Source organism: Oncorhynchus tshawytscha, linkage group LG02 (genome assembly GCF_018296145.1).
Source record: "Oncorhynchus tshawytscha isolate Ot180627B linkage group LG02, Otsh_v2.0, whole genome shotgun sequence".
Taxonomy (NCBI): domain Eukaryota; kingdom Metazoa; phylum Chordata; class Actinopteri; order Salmoniformes; family Salmonidae; genus Oncorhynchus; species Oncorhynchus tshawytscha.
The window spans coordinates 48,968,282-48,992,185 of record NC_056430.1 but is presented as its reverse complement, the minus strand read 5'-3'; the positions used below and the strand labels follow the sequence as shown (position 1 = coordinate 48,992,185).

The window sequence follows — 23,904 nt, the reverse complement described above, 5'->3', positions numbered from 1 at the left end:
ACTCCAAACGTTGGGTAGTCGACCATTGGGATCTGGAAATATCACAGCACCGCTCACCCTAACCGTGGGACCCCTGCACCAAGAAAGCCTTTCCTTCCTTATCATCAAGGCACCTGTACACAAAGTAATCCCCCGCCTCCCGTGGCTCCAACGTCATGACCCCACCATCTCCTGGTCGAGGATGGAAATCACTGCCTGGGCACTAGGATGTCTGAAGACCTGCTTTCCCTTACCCTGTGGTTCCATGTCAGTTGAGAGTCCTGTGGTTGCCCTCCAGCCTGACATCCTGGAGGTTTACCAGGATCTCTGGGAGGTTCTCTCCAAGACCCGCACCACCAGTCTCCCTCCTCATCCTCTTTGGGACTGTGCCATCAACCTGCTTGCCGACTCTGCGCAGCTGCGTCTGTGGCTGAAACTGAGGCCCTGGAGGAGTACATCCAGGGGGCTCTCCAACAATGTTTCACCCACTCATTCACCTCCCCTGAGTCGGCAGGCTTCTTCTTCATGACCAAGGAGGGAGGTCCACGACCGTGCATCGATTAGAGGCCACAAAACCATCACCACCAAGTCACGCTACCCCCCGCCATCGAACAGCTCCACCAGGCCCATTTTATTTTACTAAACTGGACCTGCGGAGTGCCTAAACCGCATCCAAGAGGGGGATGAATGGAAAACGGCCTTCAGCACAATGTCTGGGCACTACGAGTTCTTGGTGATGCCTTATGGACGTCAAAGTACGTCAAAGCGGAGAAGTGCCTGTTCTATCAGGTCGATGTCTCCTTCTTGGGATACTGGATCAGCCGCTTCATTAATAACTGCAACTCCATCGCCGCTCCTCTCACCTCAAGGGTGGTCCCCTTAAGTGGCTGTGGAGTCCTGCAGCCGATGAGACCTTCCACCTATTGAAGGGGTGTTTCACCTCCGCCCGTTGCTGAAACACCCAGACCCAGAAACACCTCTACGTTGCCGGTCTACTAACTACCGGTCTTGGCAATCGTTACGCACACCTGGACCTCATCATCACCTTGGTTCTCTCCCTTTTATTTATCCCCCAGTCATCAGTATTGGTTTTGTTCACCTTCTGTACACTTCTCCTGTTTTTATCTTTATGATTCTTATTAAACTCACCTTTTGCATCTGCTTCCTGACTCGTAGCGTATAGGTTACCACGAGAGAACAACAGCCCTTTTAGATGTCTAGATGTTATTGACCTTAAAGGCTCGGTGGCTCTTAACACTATCTGCTGCTTTTTACTAAAACCATTCACAAGTGGGATCCAGTGTTTCATTATAGTGGACTACTTAATTTTATCACTTGTCAAAATGGTGTCAAAACTGCAATGTGAGGAAATCAAATCGGTACTTTTGGTATGGGAATGTCTTATTTTCTCAAATACAGAATATAAAAGGTATACAGCTGCTACACTGAATGCAGCAGGACATTGAAACAACTCTTCATCTTGGAATAAAGGACACATTACTTTTTTATTTTTAAACAAGGGTCCTTTGTTGGTTCTTTATAGGCATGCTACTTTTCCACAACATTTCAACCCAAACAACCCAGCCCGACCATTTCCTTCTGCTCTTCATCCTTGGAAGGGCAACGCATAAGACGTTGCTCGGCAAAACACAATTTCAAGGCTGACTTCCTCCACAACGTTGCCCCTGGCTTCTTTTTTTTAACATGTCCAATCCTTCAGCAACATTCATGTTGAGTGTTCCAACTTGCATGATTTTGATGCATCAATGCAGGCATAGTTAGAATAGACCTGACCAGCTGACAAGGGGATACGACTAGCAACATGTCAAACAAAAGGTGGAATAATAAGCATTTAAGCAATGAGGGTAAACTATAACCTGCTTTGATTGTCAAAAACATTACATGAATAGAACAAAATAGTCCTTTTAAAATGTGGTTTTCCAACACAGCTCCTGGATAGAAGGTGCAGTTTCTTACAAAGGCAGTGCTGGTGCTGATGTGAGAGAAGGAGAGGTAAACTTGGCCAGTACACACACACACACACACACAAAGGTGTTCAGTGCATCTTATAAGTCTAACACGGCTTCCTACCACTTTGTCACCTTTCCTTCATCTGCACTGATTTATGAGAGACTACGAATTACAGAGAGGACATATGGAGACGAAGCCACTAAAGACTTGTTAAGATGCATTTAGCTGAGATACACTCCTCCTCAATGGATAATCACCATTGACAATAAAACTCACTGAAGAGGAGTCCATCCCAGCTAGAAAGCACTGTATGTGTGTGGGCCGCGAGGCAGTCGCCTTTCTCTCTACATGTCGTCCTTGTCCTTGGCGCCGTGTTTGAGGATGCGAGTGAACTCGGCGTAGTTGAAGTTGCCCTTCTTGTCGATGGGCGCCTCGCGAAACAGCTCGTCCACCTCCTCGTCGGTGAAGCGGTCACCCATGGTCGTCAGCAGCTCCCTCAGGTGGTCCTCGTGGATCACCCCTGCAAACAGGGGAGAGTTATTGGGCCTGTGTCACACGGACTCCTAGTATTGTCATTGTCATGCCAGCAATGGAGTAATACAGCACAAACAGATCTGGGACTCAGCCTCGTGGACTCAGCCTCGTGGACTCTCTTTCCAAGATAATGGGCTGTAGCCTGTATATCTCTGGTCCTGTGGTCCAGATCTGTATGTGCTAAGGAGGGTTGATCAGCTCTAGCTTCAGATCTAGACCAGGCTACAATGACGACTTTGCACAACCTACATCTGGACCAAACTAATTGGGTTTGTAATTTTCTAGGGATGTGCATCTCGCCTTTCATGAGCGGTTCAATAAGCATCTAGATACATGGGCTCGGATACGATACGTTTTATTTTGAAACAATTCGGAGGAGGAATTGATGCGATTCGGTGCAATACGATTCGATGCACTACATTTTTTGCATGAACAAATTCATTTTCCATTTTAAATGAATATTGCTGCTGATGGGATAACTTCTCACAATTGATTAGCCCTCAGTTTAAGAAGTGTGTGTGTGCTAGCAGAATGGAAGGAAGTGGGGTTTTATTTGATTGCCTATGACTTCTCAGAAAGCAGCCCGCCCTCAGGCCCCTTTTTCTCCACCTCCTCTTCACGCAAATCACAGGGATCTGGGCCTGTTCCCGAGAAAGCAGTATATAATTTGCGTTAGACTCGTTAAAGGAAAAAAAGGATTCTGCCAGTCCGTGGTGAGTAATCGCAGTCCTGATGTCCAGAAGTTATTTTCGGTCATAAGAGACAGTAACGGCAACATTATGTACAAAATAAGTACAAAAAAAATAGTTACAAACAACGGAAATAAATTAACAAAAAAACAATCGGTTGGGGACACGTAAAACGTCAGTCTTCTTCTCCGGTGCCATTTAAAAAAAAATTTGCATGTCATTTAGCCATTAATATAATGAGTTTGGGATTTTTACCGTCTCAAAAGCGAATGGTAGATCTTTTGGAATTTTACTTAGAGCTTCTCCTTTACAGATCAGTGAATCTATGTATGGAAGGCCATTCCCGACACATTTTTTTCAATGTCGATACTATCTACAAATTTTAAGATACTACACTGAAAAAAAACACGTAAAAACGCAACATTTTCTAAGATTTTACTGAGTTACAGTTCATATGAGGAAATCAAATCAGCCCTACTCTAGTGTTTCCCAAACTCGTTCCCGGGGACCCCAATGGGTGCGCGTTTAGATTTTTTGCCCTAGCACTACACAGATTAAATAATCAAAGCTTAATGATGAGTTGATTATTTGAGTCAGCTGTGTAGTGCCACACTCTTAGAGAAAAGGCTTCCAAAAAGGGTTCTTCGGCTCTTCATTTAGGAGAAGCCTTTTTGGTTCCAGGTAGATCCCTCTGTGGAAAGAGTTTTACATGGAACCAAAAAGGGTTCTACCTGGAACCAAATGGGTTCTTCTAAGGGTTCTCCTATGGGGACAGCCGAATAACTATTTTAGGTTCTAGATAGCACCTTTTTTCTAAGAGTGTAGGGCAAAAACTAAATTGTGCACCCCTTGGGATCCCCAGGACCGAGTTTGGGAAACACTGCCCTAATCTATGGATTTCACATGACTGGGAATACAGATATGCATCTATTTGATGTGATTTGATTAGGATCTCTTTTAGTCCCCATTTGGACTAATCTTCCAAGAGTCCTTAACATTAAAATACAATTTATAATACAAACACACTTTCACATATAACACACTATTACAAACATACATAATACACTAGCATAATGACACAATAAATACTCAATCTAAAAATTTAAAAAATTAAAATATTGATTCTTCATCTACTATAGTCCCACAACATTTCTATATACTATATTTAAATTGTTTTTAAATAATGTTTAAACTTATATATTGAAAGGTTTCTAGTTTGCTCAGTTAATTTATTCCATTTCTTTATTGCTCTAAATCGAAATGTTCTTTTTCCCATTTATTTTTTTCTGTCTGGATAACGCATAGATGGTGGACAATCTATTCCTAGTATTTACGGAATGTCTGTCTCTTACCAACTGAATACCACTGTGAATAGAACTTGGCCGTTTTAAATGATGTATGTTATAAAATAAGATAAGCATGTTTTTTTCAATGATCTTGTCGATTGATGACCAACCAAGAACACTGCGCATGACTGCAACAGAATAACCATATCTCCGCCTTAAAACAATCCTTGCTGCTTTATTCTGTGCATTCTGCAGCCTCCTAACTTCACTAGATGATGCATTTCCCCAGACCACCGAACAATAGTTCACTTGACTCTCAACCAATGCCTGTGTTATTTGCTGAAGGATTTTCCCTAGTAAATATTTAGCTATCCTTCTGATTATGCATGCTGTTTTAATATTTTTTTTACAAAGATTAGTTATTTGAGACGACCATGATAAGCAGTTGTCTAGCTGCACTCCCAATAGTGTGGTTTCTGCCACTTCTTCAATTTGTACTCATCCCATACTTAATTGTATCCCATGCTGTTTTGGCCTTTTCCTAGATGAACAGACCAACATAACTTTGGTTTTCTTGGTGTTTAAAGCAAGTTTGTTTTGGCAAACCCATTTCCTGATAATCTCCAAATCTCCTTGCAAAGCTTGCTGTACCTGTTGAACCGATTGTCTTGCTGCATAAATTGTAGTATCATCTGCAAATATAGTAGCTTGAGTTTCAACCAAGGCATAGGGAAGGTCGTTGGTGTATATTAAGTAGAGAAGTGGCCCAAGGCAGCTGCCCTGCGGTATTCCACAGTTTAACACATTAGGTGAAGAAAATGAACCATTGATATAGGTGGACTGTTTCCTGTCAGTTAGATATGACTGTACCCAATTCAATGCTACCTCCTTAAAACCATAATGCATTAATTTTGTCAAAATAATTTCATGATCCACTAAATAAAATGCTGCACTGAAATCTAAAAATAGTACACCTACAAACCTGCCATTATCCATAGCATTGAGCCACTGGTCAGTCATGTCAACCAATGCAGTGGTAGTGGACTCTATTGGTCATAGATACCTTAAAATAGGAGTGGTGTGGATCAGAAAAATACTATATCTGGTCTTATTCGCATAGAGTTGATCAGGCTGTTGATTGTGACCTATGGGATGTTGTCCCACTCCTCTTCTGTGCGATGTTGCTGGATATTGGCGGGGAACTGTCATACACGTCGATTCAGCGCATCCCAAACATGGTCAATGGGTCACATGTCTGAGTATGCAGGCCATGGAAGAACTGGATAATTTTTGTGTGCAGGTCCTTGCGACATGGGGCAGTGCATTATCATGCTGAAACATGAGACGATGGCGGCGGATGAATGGCACGACAATGGGCCTCAGGATCTCGACAGGGTAACTCTGTGCATTTAAATTGGCATCGATAAAATGCAATTTTGTTCGTTGTTCTTAGCTTATGCCTGCCTATACCATAACCTCACCATGGGGACTCTGTTAAAAACATTGGAATCAGCAAACTGCTCGCCCACATGACGACATATATGCAGTCTGCCATCTGCCCCAGTACAGTTGAAAACGGGATTCATCCGTGAAGAGCATACTTCTCCAGCATGCCACTGGCCATCAAAGGTGAGCATATGCCCACTGAAGTCGGCTATGACGCTGAACTGCAGTCAGGTCAAGACCCTGGTGAGGACGCAGATGAGCTTTCATTAGACAGTTTGTGCAGAAATTATTCTGTTGTGCAAACCCACAGTTTCATCAGCTGTCCAGGTGGCTGGTCTCAGACGATCCAGCAAGTGAAGAAGCCGGATGTGGAGATCCTTGGCTGGCATGGTTACACGTGGTCTGCTGTTGTACTGCCAAATTCTCTAAAACAACGTTGGAGGCGGCTTATGATATAGAAATGACCATTCAATTATCTGAATAACAGCTCTGGTGGACATTCCTGCAGTCAGCATCCCAATTGCACACCCCTTCAAAACTTGAGACATTCGTGGCGTTGTGTGACAAAACTGCACATTTTAGAGTGGCCTTTTATTGTCACCAGCACAAGGTGCACCTGTGTAATGATCATGCTGTTTAATCAGCTTCTTGATATGCCACACCTGTCAGGTGGATGGATAGTCTTGGCAAAGGAGAAATGCTCACTAACGGGGATGTAAACATTTGAAAGAAATTATATTTTTGTGCGTATGGAACATTTCTGGGTTCTTATTTCAGCTCAGGAAACATTGAACCAACACCATACATGTTGCGTTTATGTTTTTTGTTCAGTGTAAGTCGAAATTTCAAGATTTGTTTCCCTGTGGCCCAGAGATTTCCTAATGTGTTAGGCTAACCCAGTGGTTCTCAAACCTCTCCTCGGGTACCCTCAGACAGTTCATGTATTTTATCTATTCCAGAACTAGCACATCTGATTCAACATATCAACTTAACCTTGATTAATGTGAATCAGATAAACTATTTCAGGGCTAAAACAAAATTGTGAAATGTCTGGGGGTCTCAGAGGAGAGGTTTGAGAACCACTGGGCTAACCTAACCAGCTAAAACTTTGCACCCTAGTTGGATGGTATTATTAGCATTTGATGTTACTCTTCAATAACACAGACTCCAAAGCAAATCAAGGGGAGGAAAATAGGTTTATTCAAAGAGAACAAATCATGTGGGGAGGGAGATGTTCATGCTCCCCTGTCCTCAGTGATTCTCTCCTGTGAGAGAAGGAGGCCAATGGCCAAATAACAAGTATCTTATTTCAGATTCAATGTATAAACAATTTGGGCCAATGCGAACTTGCTATGAGTCCCGGACTGAAATTCCTCCCATGTCACTGGCCCGTTGATATTGCAGGAAAAAAACACTATTTCCATTGATCGTTAGTACTCTATTGACCTCTCGTCCTCTGCGTTGTGTATTTATCTTCGGAATATTCTTACAGTAGGACAGTGATAAATCTGCTATGATGGGACAAGATTTTTTCTAATCAGGTCATCAAACAGATTTTATTAAGAGAAAATGTAGAAATAGACAGGGTTTATGACTTTGTGGCTTAACTAGGGACTACCCTACACTTGGCCGGCTTACCATGAAGAAAATTCAAGTAAAACAAATGTTTTTGTGCCTCCCCTTCTTTACCAGCAGATTATCATAATCCATTGGATAATTTGTCCAATTGAACTTATTTTTGACCTAGTTTGCAACAACAAAACAAACATGACCATTCACCCCAAGATGTATGGTTTTGTCCACTAAAGTTTAAGGCAAACTTTGCTTCAATACACGCTCCAAACAGTTCAATAGGGGGCGTTAGGGGAAAATGGCAGAAGCGGATGTTCTGTTTGAATCGGATGTTCTGTTTGAATCAGATGACGTGGAGATGACAGTGAGAAGAGTTGGATTACAGTGGCGAACACAAAAGGAAATAAGAGAAGTAAAGTGGTTTTGGAAAACAGTAAATCCAAACCTAGTTCTGAATAAAATTTTGGGGGGTTGGAATAAGGGTTTTGGATCGATGTTGATAACCATGGTAAGGTGACTGGGAATATGGTTGAATACAAAAAGTGTAGTTATTCCATCTGTAAAGCAATCAAACGCTGCCCGCTCCCAAGGACTGTGGGCTCTCGTTCTCCGTGGCCGACAGGAGTAAGACATTTAAGCATGTTAACCCGCGCAAGGTTGCCGGTCCAGACAGAATCCCTAGCAGCGTCCTCAGAGCAGGCGCAGACCAGCGGTCTGGAATGTTTACAGACATATTCAATCTCTCCCTATCCCAGTCTGCTGTCCCCACTTGCTTCAAGATGTCCACCATTGTGTCTGTAACCAAGAAAGCAAAGGGAACTGAACTAAATTACTATCACCCCGTAGCACTCACTTCTGTCGTCTTGAAGTGCTTCGAGAGACTAGTCAAGGATCATATCACCTCTACCTTACCTGACGCCCTAGACCCACTTCAATTTGCATACCGCCCCAATAGATCCACATATGACGCAATCGCCATCGTACTGCACTGTGCCCTATCCCATCTGGACAAGAGGAATACCTTATGTCAGAATGCTGGTCATTGACTCCAGCTCAGCCTTCAACACCCTCCAAGCTCATCATTAAGCTCGGGGCCCTGGGTCTGAACCCCACCCTGTGCAACTGGGTCCTGGACTTCCTGACGGGCCGCTCCCAGGTGGTGAATTTAGGAAACAACACCTCCACTTCTCTGATCCTCAACACAGGTGCCCCACAAGGGTGCATGCTCAGCCCCCTCCCGTCCTCCCTGTTCACCCATGACTGCATGGCCACACGCCTCCAACTCAATCATCAAGTTTGCAAACGACACAACAGTAGTAGGCCTGATTAACAAACAATGACGAGACAGCCTACAGGGAGGTGTGAGGGCCCTGGCGGAGTAGTGCCAGGAAAATAACCTCTCCCTCAACAAAATGAAGGAGCTGATCGTGGACTTCAGGAAACAATAGAGGGAGCACGCCCCTATCCACATCTACGGGACCGCAGTGGAGAAGGTGGAAGCGTCAAGTTCCTCGGCTTACACATCACTGACAATCTGAAATGGCCCACCCACACAGACAGTGTGGTGAAGAAGGCGCAACAGTGCCTCTTCAACCTCAGGAGGCTGAAGAAATTTGTCTTGGCCCCTCAAACCCCGCTACCATCCAGAAGGCGAGGTCATTTCAGGTGCATCAAAGCTGGGACTGAGAGACTGAAAAACAGCTTCTATCTCTAAATTGCCATCACTAGCCGGTCATCACCCAGTTACTCAACCCTGCACCTTAGAGGCTGCTGCCCTATATACATAGACATGGAATCACTGGTCACTTTAATAATGTTTACATACTGCTTTACTCATTCTATTCTACTGTATTTTAGTCATTGCCACACCATCGCTCGTGAGCCTTCGTGCCCAAATCCATGCAGTGTGATGAATGTAACTGATTTGGTCATGAGGACCAGAAAAGGCTGATACCGATTAAAATCGGTCAATTTTTATTTATTTATTTGTAATAATGACAATTACAACAATACTGAATGAACCCTTTTATTTTAACTCTAAAAAATACCTCAATAAAATCAATTAAGCCTCAAATAAATAATGAAAAATGTTCAATTTGGTTTAAATAATGCAAAAACAAAGTGTTGGAGAAGAAAGTAAAAAAGCTGTAAAAAGCTAACGTTTAAGTTCCTTGCTCAGAACATGAGAATATATGAAAGCTGGTGGTTCCTTTCAACATGAGACTTCAACATTCCAAGGTAAGAAGTTTTAGGTTGTAGTTATTATAGGAATATTTCTCTCTATACCATTTGTATTTCTTATACCAGTGCCTTGCAAAAGTATTCGGCCCCCTTGAACTTTGCGACCTTTTGCCACATTTCAGGCTTCAAACATAAAGATATAAAACTGTATTTTTTTGTGAAGAATCAACAACAAGTGGGACACAATCATGAAGTGGAACGACATTTATTGGATATTTCAAACTTTTTTAACAAATCAAAAACTGAAAAATTGGGCATGCAAAATTATTCAGCCCCCTTAAGTTAATACTTTGTAGCGCCACCTTTTGCTGCGATTACAGCTGTAAGTCGCTTGGGGTATGTCTATCAGTTTTGCACATCGAGAGACTGAAATTTTTTCCCATTCCTCCTTGCAAAACAGCTTGAGCTCAGTGAGGTTGGATGGAGAGCATTTGTGAACAGCAGTTTTCAGTTCTTTCCACAGATTTCGATTGGATTCAGGTCTGGACTTTGACTTGGCCATTCTAACACCTGGATATGTTTATTTTTGAACCATTCCATTGTAGATTTTGCTTTATGTTTTGGATCATTGTCTTGTTGGAAGACAAATCTCCGTCCCAGTCTCAGGTCTTTTGCAGACTCCATCAGGTTTTCTTCCAGAATGGTCCTGTATTTGGCTCCATCCATCTTCCCATCAATTTTAACCATCTTCCCTGTCCCTGCTGAAGAAAAGCAGGCCCAAACCATGATGCTGCCACCACCATGTTTGACAGTGGGGATGGTGTGTTCAGGGTGATGAGCTGTGTTGCTTTTACGCCAAACATAACGTTTTGCAATGCTGCCAAAAAGTTCAATTTTGGTTTCATCTGACCAGAGCACCTTCTTCCACATGTTTGGTGTGTCTCCCAGGTGGCTTGTGGCAAACTTTAAACAACACTTTTTATGGATATCTTTAAGAAATGGCTTTCTTCTTGCCACTCTTCCATAAAGGCCAGATTTGTGCAATATACGACTGATTGTTGTCCTATGGACAGAGTCTCCCACCTCAGCTGTAGATCTCTGCAGTTCATCCAGAGTGATCATGGGCCTCTTGGCTGCATCTCTGATCAGTCTTCTCCTTGTATGAGCTGAAAGTTTAGAGGGACGGCCAGGTCTTGGTAGATTTGCAGTGGTCTGATACTCCTTCCATTTCAATATTATCGCTTGCACAGTGCTCCTTGGGATGTTTAAAGCTTGGGAAATCTTTTTGTATCCAAATCCGGCTTTAAACTTCTTCACAACAGTATCTCAGACCTGCCTGGTGTGTTCCTTGTTCTTCATGATGCTCTCTGCGCTTTTAACGGACCTCTGAGACTATCACAGTGCAGGTGCATTTATACGGAGACTTGATTACACACAGGTGGATTGTATTTATCATCATTAGTCATTTAGGTCAACAATGGATCATTCAGAGATCCTCACTGAACTTCTGGAGAGAGTTTGCTGCACTGAAAGTAAAGAGCTGAATAATTTTGCACGCCCACTTTTTCAGTTTTTGATTTGTTAAAACAGTTTGAAATATCCAATAAATGTCGTTCCACTTCATGATTGTGTCCCACTTGTTGTTGATTCTTCACAAAAAAATACAGTTTTATATCTTTATGTTTGAAGCCTGAAATGTGGCAAAAGGTCGCAAAGTTCAAGGGGGCCGAATATTTTCGCAAGGCACTGTACCTTTGACTATTGGATGTTCTTATAGGCACTTTAGTATTGCCAGTGTAACAGTATAGCTTCCGTCCCTCTCCTCGCCCCTACCTGGGCTCAAACCAGGAACACATTGACAACAGCCACCCTCAAAGCATCGTTATCCATCGCTCCACAAAAGCCGCGGCCCTTGCAGAGCAAGGAGAACAACTACTTCAAGGTCTCAGAGCGAGTGACATCACCGATTGAAACGCTATTAGCGTGCACCCCGTTAACTAGCTATCCATTTCACATTGGTTACACCAGCCTAATCTCGGGAGTTGATAGGCTTGAAGTCATAAACAGCTCAATGCTTGAAGCACAGCGAAGAGCTGCTGGCAAATGCACTAAAGTGCTGTTTGAATGAATGCTTACGAGCCTGCTGCTGCCTACCACCGCTCAGTCAGACTGCTCTATCAAATATCAAATCATAGACTTAATTAGAACATAATAACGCACAGAAATATGAGCCTTAGGTCATTAATATGTTCAAATCCGGAAACTATCATTTCGAAAACAAAATGTTTATTCTTTCAGTGGAATACGGAACCGCTCCATATTTTATCTAATGGGTGGCATCCATAAGTCTAAATATTCCTGTTACATTGCACAACCTTCAATGTTGTGTCATAATTACATAAAATTCGGACAAATTAGTTTGCAACAAGCCAGGGGGCCTAAACTGTTGCCTATACCCTGACTGTGTGCAATGAACGCAAGAGAAGTGACACAATTTCCCTAATTTGTTTTGCCTGCTAACCTGGATTTCTTTTAACTAAATATGCAGATTTAAAAAATATATACTTCTGTGTAAATGCGCTTTTGTTAAATCATCTCCCGTTTGGTGAAGTTGGCTGTCTTTGTTAGGAAGAAATAGTCTTCACACAGTTTGTAACGAGCCAGGCGGCCCAAACTGCTGCATATATACCCTGACTCTGTTGCACAGTACGCAAGAGAAGTGACACAATTTCCCTAGTTAAAAGAAATTCATGTTAGCAGGCAATATTAACTAAATATGCAGGTTTAAAAATATATACTTGTGTATTGATTTTAAGAAAGGCGTTAATGTTTATGGTTAAGTACACATTGGTGCAACGACAGTGCTTTTTTCGCTAATGCGCTTGTTAAATCACCCGTTTGGCGAAGTAGGCTATGATTCAATGATAAATGAACAGGCACCGCATCGATTATATGCAACGCAGGACAAGCTAGATAAACTAGTAATATCATCAACCATGTGTAGTTAACTAGTGATTATGTTAAGATTGATTGTTTTTTATAAGATATGTTTAATGCTAGCTAGCACCTTACCGTGGCTCCCTGCTGCACTCGCAAAACAAGTAGTCAGTCTGCCACACAGTCTCCTCGTGGAGTGCAATGTAATCGGCCATGATCGGTGTCCAAAAATGCTGATTACTGATTGTTATGAAAACTTTAAATCGGCCCTAATTAATCAGCCATTCCGATTAATCGGTCAACCTCTAGTATGTAGACAGGAGGAGTATTATATGCCAGCTGAGCCTAAATGCTGCAAATGTGGTGGTGAACATGCACCCGAATTTCTGAAGTGTCCTGTTAGGGTGAAGGAGACAGAGGTGGCAAGAATAAGGTCTGTCCAGAATATCTCCTATCCGGTGGCATTGAGAAGAATGGAAGAAAGGCGTGAAGTTGAATCAGAAATGGTAGTAGGAGTAGAGACACAAGATGATATTCCTTGTCAAGAGGGATCCTGACATGTTGCATGTTAAGAAAGTGGACTTTGTAGCATTTATTACTTTGGTTATCAACTGCACAGAGAAGATAGGCATCATTGAGAGTGCGGCTGAGCGTTTTTTGGTGACTTTTCTGCAGGCATTACAAGTAATCCTGTCGATGAATGCTCCGTCCTCACAGGCACCTGAGCCTGAGTAGGATTGTGATTTGAATGTGACTGAAGGAGTGGGATGGTTATTTTGATTTATTTTTGTATTATCCCTTCCCGCAATTGAATATATTATTTTAGTTTTATTTCAATACCCTGTACAGTAGGCGGGGCAATACACCAATAGGTGTAGTCTGCCATAAAACTTTAAAAGAAGAAGAACCGTTCAGTAGTTACTTTATCCATATTACCAGCAATATTCTTTCTATTTCTATGACGGATTTGCGGCCGCAATTCAGATAATGCATTGATACATAGCTATCAACAGCTCATATAGGCACGGTTTAGCTGAGACTCATCTCTTGACAGGTAGGCTGGTAGTGTCACTGATCCCCGGTACTGCTGCTCATTCCGTTCACCAGCTCCTAGGCGTCACTGAACTGGATTCATTACCACCAACCCAGGACTGTCTTGTCTCATTATGCACACCTGGTTCCCATTCCCCCTGATTAGTATGTTATATATGAGCCCTCTGTTCCCCATTGTCCTTGTCGGTTATTGTTACCATGTCCGTTGGTCTTGTGAGCACCTGTGCTGTTGTATCGGCTTCCATGCTACGTGTTATTGTGCACTTTTTTCTACGGGTCTCGTCCCGTGTATTATTTAGAGGTTTATACCTCGCTCTTTGTTTGGGTGGAGAAAATAAAAACCCCTGTTATGTATTCCTGCGCTTGTCTCCTATCATTATACAGCGTGACAGGTAGTCATTTTCTGAAATAATGTTTTTCAACCGACAGGAATTACTCAATAGTTGAAGCAACTTCCTCTGAGGTGGGCCTTTTAAAGTAGCAATATGTAACTTTTTGGGTGAGCTGACCAAATTCACATAGAAATGTCAGTTATTGATCTGTCATCCTACTTGAAAGCAAGTCTAAGAAGCAGTAGATCTGTTATGTGCACTATTTCTATGCTTCTGGTTCTTAACATTTGTTTTTGCTTCTTTTACTTTTGGTTTTGTACACCAGCTTCAGACAGCTGAAACAATATTTTTGGTTATGGAAAATATATTTCACAGCAGTTTAGGTACAATGATTCTCTACATTAGACTAGCTTATTTTGTTACATAAACTGAAATTAGATTTTTAGCAACCAGGAAAAGGTGGAGCATTTTCTGCATAGTTCAACTTTAAACCGGGGACTGATGCATATCTGTGTATCATTAAATTCCTATAATTTTCCCATTTGTTTTTCCTTTTTAGCGTTTGATGTTTGTTATGGTGGAGGCTAGGGGTTGACATTGGAGAGTGTTTGTGTGTGTTTGTGTGTCTCACCAGAGCCCTCCTCATCGAAGCAGGCGAAGGCGTTGCGGATGACGTCCTCGGGGTCGGTGCCGTTGAGGCGCTCTCCAAACATAGTGAGGAACATGGTGAAGTTGATGGGCCCCGGCGCCTCAGCCATCATCCCCTCCAGGTACTCATCAGATGGGTTCTTACCTGAGGAACACAACAAAACACACACACCATGGTCAACATTTCAGCGCTTCTCCGGTCGTTTGAATACTTTTTAGCCGGTAGTTCTGAAAGTAGCTTCACTAGCCAAAAGTGGTTCCCGAAAATTGCATACTATTTCACACTGTGCAGATATGCGCACCACATCGTTGCTCTATCTCTCGCTCTGCTGTGGGTGCATGATGTTCCTCTTGCTAGCTGTCACTCATATGGCGAGGGGCTGAACTCAAATTTCTAGGGGGCTGGCCAACCGTACGTGGGGGAAAATGGCGCTGCACAGTTTACAGAAAAACAGTTGCTTTCAAACTAGGTAAGACAGTAATTCTGCTCATAGAATATTCATGTATGAACTACACATTGACACATCCAGCCCAAAGCGGGAGGTTTAAAAAATACTTAGATATCGCCAAAGTTCTGGAGCATGTCTTTAAGTAGTCAAATCTGAATTTTGTTCAACAGTAGCCATTGATTAATTAGGTCAGGCTTTGTTTTTTGGTAGATTATGGTTAAATGTTATTATTGATCTGCCTGCTTATTGTTATCTCTATTTTACAGTATACTCGTGTTTAGCTGGGAAATGCATTTCTGTTGCAATACAGATTCAATGAAACTCATGTTCTATGACTGAGTGGAATTTCTTTTAATTGCACTGAATTCAATTCTACTTCCTGTCACTCAAACACAACATTGTGTGGGGTGTGGCCAATTTGATTTTCAACTCATAAGTTGAATGTTTAGGCCTTGTATATAAACTCAGCAAAAAAGAAACATCCTCTCACTGTCAACTGCGTTTATTTTCAGCAAACTTAAAATGTGTAAATATTTGTATGAACATAACAAGATACAACAACTGAGACATAAGCTGAAACAGTTCCACAGACATGTGACTAACATAAATTGAATAATGTGTCCCTGAACAAAGGGGGCCAAAATCAAAAGTAACAGTCAGTAACTGGTGTGGCCACCAGCTGCATTAAGTACTGCAGTGCATCTCCTCATGGACTGCACCAGATTTGCCAGTTCTTGCTGTGAGATGTTACCACACTCTCCCACCAAGGCACCTGCAAGTTCCCGGACATTTCTGGGGGGGGAATGGCCCTAGCCCTCACCCTCCAATCCAAACGGTCCTAGACCTCAATGGGATTGAGATCCGGGCTCTTCGCTGGCCATGGCAGAACACTGACATTCCTGTCCTGCAGGAAATCACGCACAGAACGAGCAGTATGGCTGGGGGAATTGTCATGCTGGACGGTCATGTCAGGATGAGCCTGCAGGAAGGGTACCACATGAGGGAGGGGGATGTTTTCCCTGTAACGCACAGCGTTGTGATTGCCTGCAATGACAGTAAGCTCAGTCTGATGATGCTGTGACACACCACATGTTCACGCAGATGAGCAGGGACCCTGGGCATCTTTCTTTTGGTGTTTTTCAGTCAGTAGAAAAGTCTCTTATGTGTCCTAAGTTTTCATAACTGTGACCTTAATTGCCTGCCTTCTGTAAGCTGTTAGTGTCTTAACGACCGTTCCACAGGTGCATGTTCATTAATTGTTTATGGTTCATTGAACAAGCATGGGAAACAGTGTTTAAACCCTTTTTAATTAAGATTTGTGAAGTTATTTGGATTTTTATGAATTATCTTTGAAAGACAGGGTCCTGAAAAAGAGATGTTTAGAATATAGTCAACCCTCTAACAACAGTTTCCAATGGGTTCCCCTTTGGCCCGTGTCTTACCTAGTGAGGCCAGCATATCGTGCAGATCCTCCTTGTCGATGAAGCCATCTCGGTTCTGGTCGATCATGTTGAAGGCCTCCTTGAACTCCTGGATCTGAGACTGGTCAAACATGGCGAACACGTTGGACGTGGCCCTCTGGGGGCGCTTCTTGGTGGTCTTCCCCTTTGCGCGTTTGCTCGACATGGTGGCGGTTGGATTGGCCTACGGGTTGCAGAATAGGACATGGATAGTTAGTCAGATGAAAGATAGAGACTTGCATATTGTCGAAGGGGAATGTCCCAAAAAATAATTAGAGAAAAATGCTCTTGGATAAAGCTTGGCACTCAACAAGAGTATATAAAGTGAAAATGTAGACAGTGACGCTTTACAAGACTAAATCAGTCGGTGTCATTACGATGTGCATTTTAAATGATCATACATGAGTTAGTGACGGTCAGTGCTATTTAAGATGATGGAGGATGATTATTTTTTAGAAGCATGGCCTTATTTCTATTAGAGCATATTGGATGACTGTCATTCATATTCCATTCACCCAGCTCAATGTAAATAGAATAGGTTTAGGCTACTTACTACATGACACTCAAATTCTCCCTATAACCATCATGAGGTTGCTACAACCTAGCCTATGACTGAAAGTTTACAACATAGGTGCACAGTTGAGAGAAATTTGAGTAATCAAGGTGACAGACTTTGACACATTCAATACCGCCTTGCACAATCTTGCCTGCGTCTAGCTGACCTAGGGTGTAATCATTAGTCCAACAGTTGCAAATGAGAGTTTCTATTGGACAAATTCAGGTATGTTTATCTCCGTTTCGTTCGCTTCCGTTTAAGAAACGTTTTTCAACAGAATCGACGGAATTAATACACCCCTGATCACATGCAAACACAGTTCACTTTCATAGCAGCCAAATCGTTATATAATTCCTTCTCGCCTCTACGCACTCTCTTCCTCTCACCTCTTCTCTTCGCCTGTGGACTTCAGTGCACAACACATCAGCTGTCTGACCAGTCATTGGCAGCAGAGAACTGGAAGGCGGCCAAAGGAGGTGTTGGCTTTGGGGATGACCAGTGAAATATACCTGCTGGAGCTAGTGCTACGGGTGGGTGTTGCTATGGTGACCAGTGAGCTGAGATAAGGCGGGGCTTTACCTAGCAAAAACCTATAGATGACCTGGAGCTAGTGGGTTTGGCAACGAATATGTAGCGAGGACCAGCCAACGAGAGCGTACAGGTCGCAAAGGTGGGTAGTATATGGGGCTTTGGTGACAAAACGGATGCCACTGTGATAGACTACATCCAATTTGCTGAGTGTTGGAGGCCATTTTGTAAATGACATCGCCGAAGTCAAGGATCGGTAGGATAGTCAGTTTTAAGAGGGTATGTTTGGCAGCATGAGTGAAGGAGGCTTTGCTGCGAAATAGGAAGCCAATTCTAGATATCATTTTGGATTGGAGATGCTTAATGTGAGTCTGGAAGGAGAGTTTACAGTCTAACCAGACACCTTGGTATTTGTAGTTGTCCACATATTCTAAGTCAGAACCGTCCAGAGTAGTGATGCTGGTCAGTCGGGTGCAGGCAGCAATCGGTTGAAGAGCATTCATTTAGTTTTACAAGGAGTGTTGTATGGCATTGAAGCTCGTTTGGATGTTTGTTAACACAGTGTCCAAAGAAGGGCCAGATGTATACAGAATGGTGTCGTCTGCGTAGAGGTGGATCAGAGAATCACCAGCAGCAAGAGTGACATCATTGATATATACAGAGGAAAGAGTCGGCCCGAGAATTGAACCCTGTGACACCCCCATAGACTGCCAGAGGTCTGGACAACAGGCCCTCCGATTTGACACAATGAACTCTGAGAAGTAGTTGGTGAACCAGGTGAGGCAGTCATTTGAGAAACCAAGGCTATTGAGTCTGCCAATAAGAATTGATTGACAGAGTCGAAAGCCTTGGCCAGGTTGATGAATACGGCTGCACAGTACTGTCTTTTAATCGATGGCGGTTATGATATTGTTTAGGATCTTGAGCATGGCTGAGGTGCACCCATGACCAGCTCGGAAACCAGATTGCATCGTGGCGAAGTTACGGTGGGATTCGAAATGGTTGGTGATCTGTCTGTTATCTTCGCTTTCGAGTTGTCTCGCTGAAATGTTATTTTTCAAATGACGGCTCGACTTGTTGACTGCTCAATCCACAAAGCAGACATTGTGGGCTAGTTTAGGTTAGTGTTGCGCAAAATATTATGTTGCGTCATTATGGACCTACATTATATAGGTAAGCACGGTAGCTTTGACATCAGTTTTTAACATCGGCATTAAACTATACATCGGGTCGATACTGACGTTGGCATTTTTAGCTAATATCGTCCGATTCCGTTATGTTCACTGATATGTCGTGCATCTCTACCATCTTCAGTTTCTCTGCATTTGTGAGAAAGATCATGCCATCAACCTCCAAATCATACTTTCTCTCTCAATGCACTGAAGACACCGGTGGTGCTACGCCTAAAGTGTCACCTGCAGTGAACAGTGTCAAGATGACAAAAGACGGCCACCTTCTTTCCTGGAGAACGGGCCAAATATAGACCTATCACTCACACGCGGGGCTCAGTGTGCATCATTGAGGAAGTGTGTACAGGAGATGATAGTGCTGCTGGGCGGTGGCACTTCAGAATGCTGATTATGAGAGAGCCAATGCCATGCAGGAAGGAACAGGTAATTAAAGAAATATGTTGGATTTGAATCAGTGACTGATGGAGTATCTATTGTTTCTCTCTCTACTGGCATTAAGTACAGGAGATATACAGTTCATTTGGAAAGTAATCAGACCCCTTCCCTTTGTCCACATTTTTTTAGGTTACAGGCTTATTCTAAAATGGATTTAAAAAAATAAATAATCTACACACAATACCCCATAAATGACAAAGCGAAAACAGGTTTTTAGAAATTGTAGCAAAAAAAACAACAGATACCTTATTTACATAATTATTCAGACCCTTTGCTATGAGACTCAAAATTAAGCTAAATTTTCCATTGATCATCCTTTAGATGTTTTTACAACTTGATTGGAGTCCACCTGTGGTAAATTCAATTGATTGGACATGATTTGGAAAGGCACACACCTGTCTATATAAGGTCGTACAGTCAACATTGTATGTCAGAGCAAAAACCAAGCCATGTGGTCAAATGAATTGTCCATAGAGCTCCAAGACAGGATTACGTCGAGGCACAGATCTGGAGAAGGGTACTGAAAAGTTTCTGCAGCATTGAAGGTCCACAGAGGCCGCCATCATTCTTAAATGGAAGAAGTTTGGAACCACCAAGACTCTTCCTAGAGCTAGCCACCTGGCCAAACTGAGCAAAAGGGGGGAGAAGGGACTTGGGCAGGGAGGTGACCAAGAACCTGATCACTGACAGAGCTCCAGAGTTCCTACGTGGAGATGGTTGTCCTTCTGGAAGGTTCTCCCATCTCTGTAGCACTCCACCAATCAGGCCTTTATGGTAGAGTGGCCAGACAGAAGCCACTCCTCAGGAAAAGACACATGACAGCCCACTTGGAATTTGCGAAAGGGTACTTAAAGGACTCAGACCAATGGAAACAGGATTCTTTGGCCTGAATGCCAAGCCTCATGTTCTTGAGGAAACCTGGCACCATCCCTACGGTGAAGCTTGATGGTGGCAGCATCACGATGTGGGGATGTTTTTCAGTGGCAGGGACTGGGGGACTAGTTAGTATTGAGGGAAAGATGAATGTAGCAGTACAGAGTGATCCTTGCTGAAAACCTGCCCCAGAGCGCTCAGAACCTCAGAATGGGGTGAATGTTCACCTAACAGGACAATGACCCTAAGCACACAGCCAAGACAATGCAGGAGTGGCTTTGTGACAAATCTCTGAATGTTCTTGAGTACCCCAGCCAGAGCCCGGACTTGAACCCAATCGAACATCTCTGGAGAGACCTGCAGCAATGCTCCCCATACAACCTGACAGTGCTTGAGAGGATCTGCAGAGAAGAATGGGAATAACTCCCCAAATACAGGTGTGCCAAGCTTGTAGCATCATACCCAAGAAGAGTCAATGCTGTAATCGCTGCCAAAGGTGCTTCAACAAAATACTGAGTAAAGAGTCTGAATACTTATTTAAATGTAAAATTTAATTTGTTTTGTGTAAAAAATGTATAAAAACCTGTTTTGGGTTTGTCATGGGGTATTATTTTAGAATAAGGCTGTAACAAAGTGGAAAAAGTCAAGGGTCTGATACTTTTGGAATGCACTGCAAATACTGTCATTTAGCAAGCCTTTTTTGAGGGGTAGATTGGAACAATGTGTGTGCGTGTGATAGCAGGTTGTAGAATGGTAGAACACTAAATAGTGATTGTGTTCAGGCAAAAAAACAAACAGGAGAACGTTATAAAACTTAAACTAAAATGAGCGTTCTTATCGTCCAAATTCAGGTATTATAAACAAAAATCTACTGTTTCGCCCTTACTTGTCGTTAACACGGTTACTTGTAAACTTGAGGGTTCTGCAGAAACAAGTTACGTAATATGCCTACCAGTCCACCTTCATATGTTGCGGGCAACTCCGCTCTGGACATAGACTTGATGAGGTTGTTAACGCGGAACAACTGGAACATATGAAGGCGGACAGGTAAACATATTGCATTACTTGTTTCTACAGAACCCTCTAGTTACAAGTAACTGTTTCCAGTTCATAAGCCACGAGTGGTTAGAATATTTCTCCAAAGTTGGTTTCAGAGGCAATACTCAGACTTCCAAGGAAGGCTATGTTAGCTAAGGCTTGTCGTTTGCCTATCTTCACTGTCCTTTATTGCTCTCTCTCTCTCTCCCCCTCTCTGCCTCTCTCTGGTACAAAGGGACAGTCATTTTCCCAATTGGATCAACCTGCAATAACAGACAGTGCTCTGTAATATGTAACCACATTTCAACCTGGTTAAGATCTCCAATGCAAACCATCCTTACTGCTATCAGCCAGCCAACTGTATATGACCCAGTAGAAGTAAACAGGCCTGTGTGTAAAACCTGCACCTTATGCCCTCACTAACAAAGTTGACAATCACACAGCATTGCACTCCAAGCAGTTGCTTGTTTGCTTTAATTAGGTTTGTTTACGTTACTCTGTTTCGGTCTCTCTGCTTGCCGTCAGAGGTAACAGAGATCTGAGGGAGTGTGAAAGCTAACTAATTCTCCCTGCTGCTACATGAGGAAGCCCAAAACAAAACATTGTCCAGCTCCTTTTCAGAGGATGAAGGAATTCGAAGATGGAGGATTAGGATTTTGGGCCAGGGGGAAATTGTTTCTTCTCAGAAGTTCTCACAGTCCTCTTTTCCAGAGCTTTATAACACACCACTATGACAAAGGGGGCTGTTCAAAAATGAGATTGTTAGAAGAAGTGACTTTCAGGGCCAAGTTAACTGACTTCCTGTAAACATTCATCGGTGGAATTCTGGAATGTTCCCGTTCTCTTTCACATTCTTGTGTGACTCCAGAGGGCAAGGGACAACGAGATCCCTATCCCCTTGTAGTGACGGCTAGCACAACTGTTAAAATGGATCAATTAGTCTAGTCCAAACCCCCTCATCTAATCCCAACTAACTAAATCTCTTCAGTCTGAAGCCACCTTGGAAACCTGTGTTTGCCAACCTTTGTGTGTAACATTCAAGTGGATTTCTACGCCCCAATGACCTCACTGCTTCTGAAACCTATTGAATTCCTCAGCACTCTCGACTGCCTGTCTCACCGATGAGGTGTTGAAAACGTTTCAGGATCAACTCAATCATTGGTTTGTGTGTTGTGCTATTCTCTGATAACTGTTTACTGGTGTACCTCATCCTTGCCCAATGCACTCTATGTATCCCTCCCCTCTGTGTTGCAGACACGTACACTCACTCAGACTGTTAGTCACCAGACAGTCAATCACTCAGCCTTGACCTGACCACCTAACCTCTCAACACAGGTCACTACTACTACCGAGGGGTCAGCACTGGGGTCGTTTCACAACGCAACACAGTCCAACAAACCTAACCAACCTCTTGTCTGAAAACAGCTAAACATGACAGGCTTTAGATTAGAAGTGAGACTGAGTTTATGTGGGTCACAGAGTGGTGAAATTCCACTGTCTAATCTGGTGTGATGATGGGAGTACATTAGTAAAGCCTTCCTTCCACAAGTTGTGGGGACTTACAGAGCACCAGCATGATGAGACGCTACTCCAGATGACCCTAAACCTATGACCGGTTACTTTTGTCATACAAGGTGAACTCAGAAACCCTATCCCACCCCCACCTTTAGCCCAGCTCTTACCACTGTTGACAGTTTCCCATACAACTCTGGCTAATGTGTTAAAGTGCCACAAATCTAATCCCAACATAAATCCCTCTCAACTAAACAACATTAAAACAGAAGGCAAAATGGAAGAAAAAACGTATCTTACCTTGGCTTCAAGGGAATAGTAGTTGTTTCAGGAGTCCTCCTAGTTCTTTGTCTGGGTCTCACTGTTTAGTTGGAAGGGAAGCAGGCAGCTCTGCTGAAAAGTTTGTTGAAAGCATCAGTCTGCTAACCGGCCCCTCCCACTCCGCCCCTGGCCAATCGCCTGTCCTGGCTGTCCCAAACAGAGCTGGCCCAGCTCAGGCGTTTACCCATACAAGGGAAAAGAATGTGCAGGCCTGCTGCTCCCCACTGCCATAGCGGAGCAGGGGATGTTTGGGAATGGGGCTGAAATGACAGGAACTCTGATAAGGCTGCCTTATTTAGAGAGAGAAAATAAAGGGGCAGCGTGCAAAGGAGTTGTCTATGGTTTCTGCTTTTGTATCTGGGAGGGATGGAGGGGATGGAAGAGAAGATAGAACACCAGAGAACCCGGCCCCTAAAGGAGAGCCCCTAGTTGTTTTTCAAGCTGCCTAGGGGACTCCTTAAAAAGGCAGTCTGCACGGCCAAGCTACTGTCTGGATCTCTAGGCACCACCTTTTGTCATGGCAGTAGCATCAGTTCTGTGTTTTTATTTAGATTTTTTTGTTGTGCTGTTCCGATTAGAATTTTGCAAATACCTACCAAGAAACAAAGTATCTAACCCTAACCCTTGCACAGATGTAGTCACAGTACTTTGTGGTGTTATTATCCAAATGTATCCATTGATGTGTATACCTTATCTGTAATTACCATGTATAGCCAAGTCACTTATTTATTTGACCTTTTTTTTAACAGGGAGTCACCATTGAAACCAAGGTCTCTTGGCTCAGCATGTACTCAAATGTCAAAATACAATATAATACAAATATACAAAATTACAAACACACTCAAGAAACACATTGACATTCCTCAGCAAAGATGTCCCCAACCAACAATTTGAACTGCCGAGAGGCACCAGTA

At 43.0% G+C, this 23,904-nt stretch overlaps 1 protein-coding gene across 1 annotated transcript; it reads right to left on the bottom strand.

Moving 5' to 3' along the window:
* Positions 1-1,465: 1,465 nt before the first annotated feature.
* Positions 1,466-23,123, bottom strand: LOC112214243 (myosin regulatory light polypeptide 9). The gene is made up of 4 exons (XM_024372853.2): positions 22,970-23,123; positions 16,520-16,721; positions 14,612-14,773; positions 1,466-2,470 (listed from the first exon to the last, which is right to left on the bottom strand). Exons 2-4 carry the CDS (start codon positions 16,701-16,703, stop codon positions 2,295-2,297), a joined length of 522 nt encoding a protein of 173 aa, XP_024228621.1. The 5' UTR covers positions 16,704-16,721; positions 22,970-23,123; the 3' UTR covers positions 1,466-2,294.
* Positions 23,124-23,904: the final 781 nt, after the last annotated feature.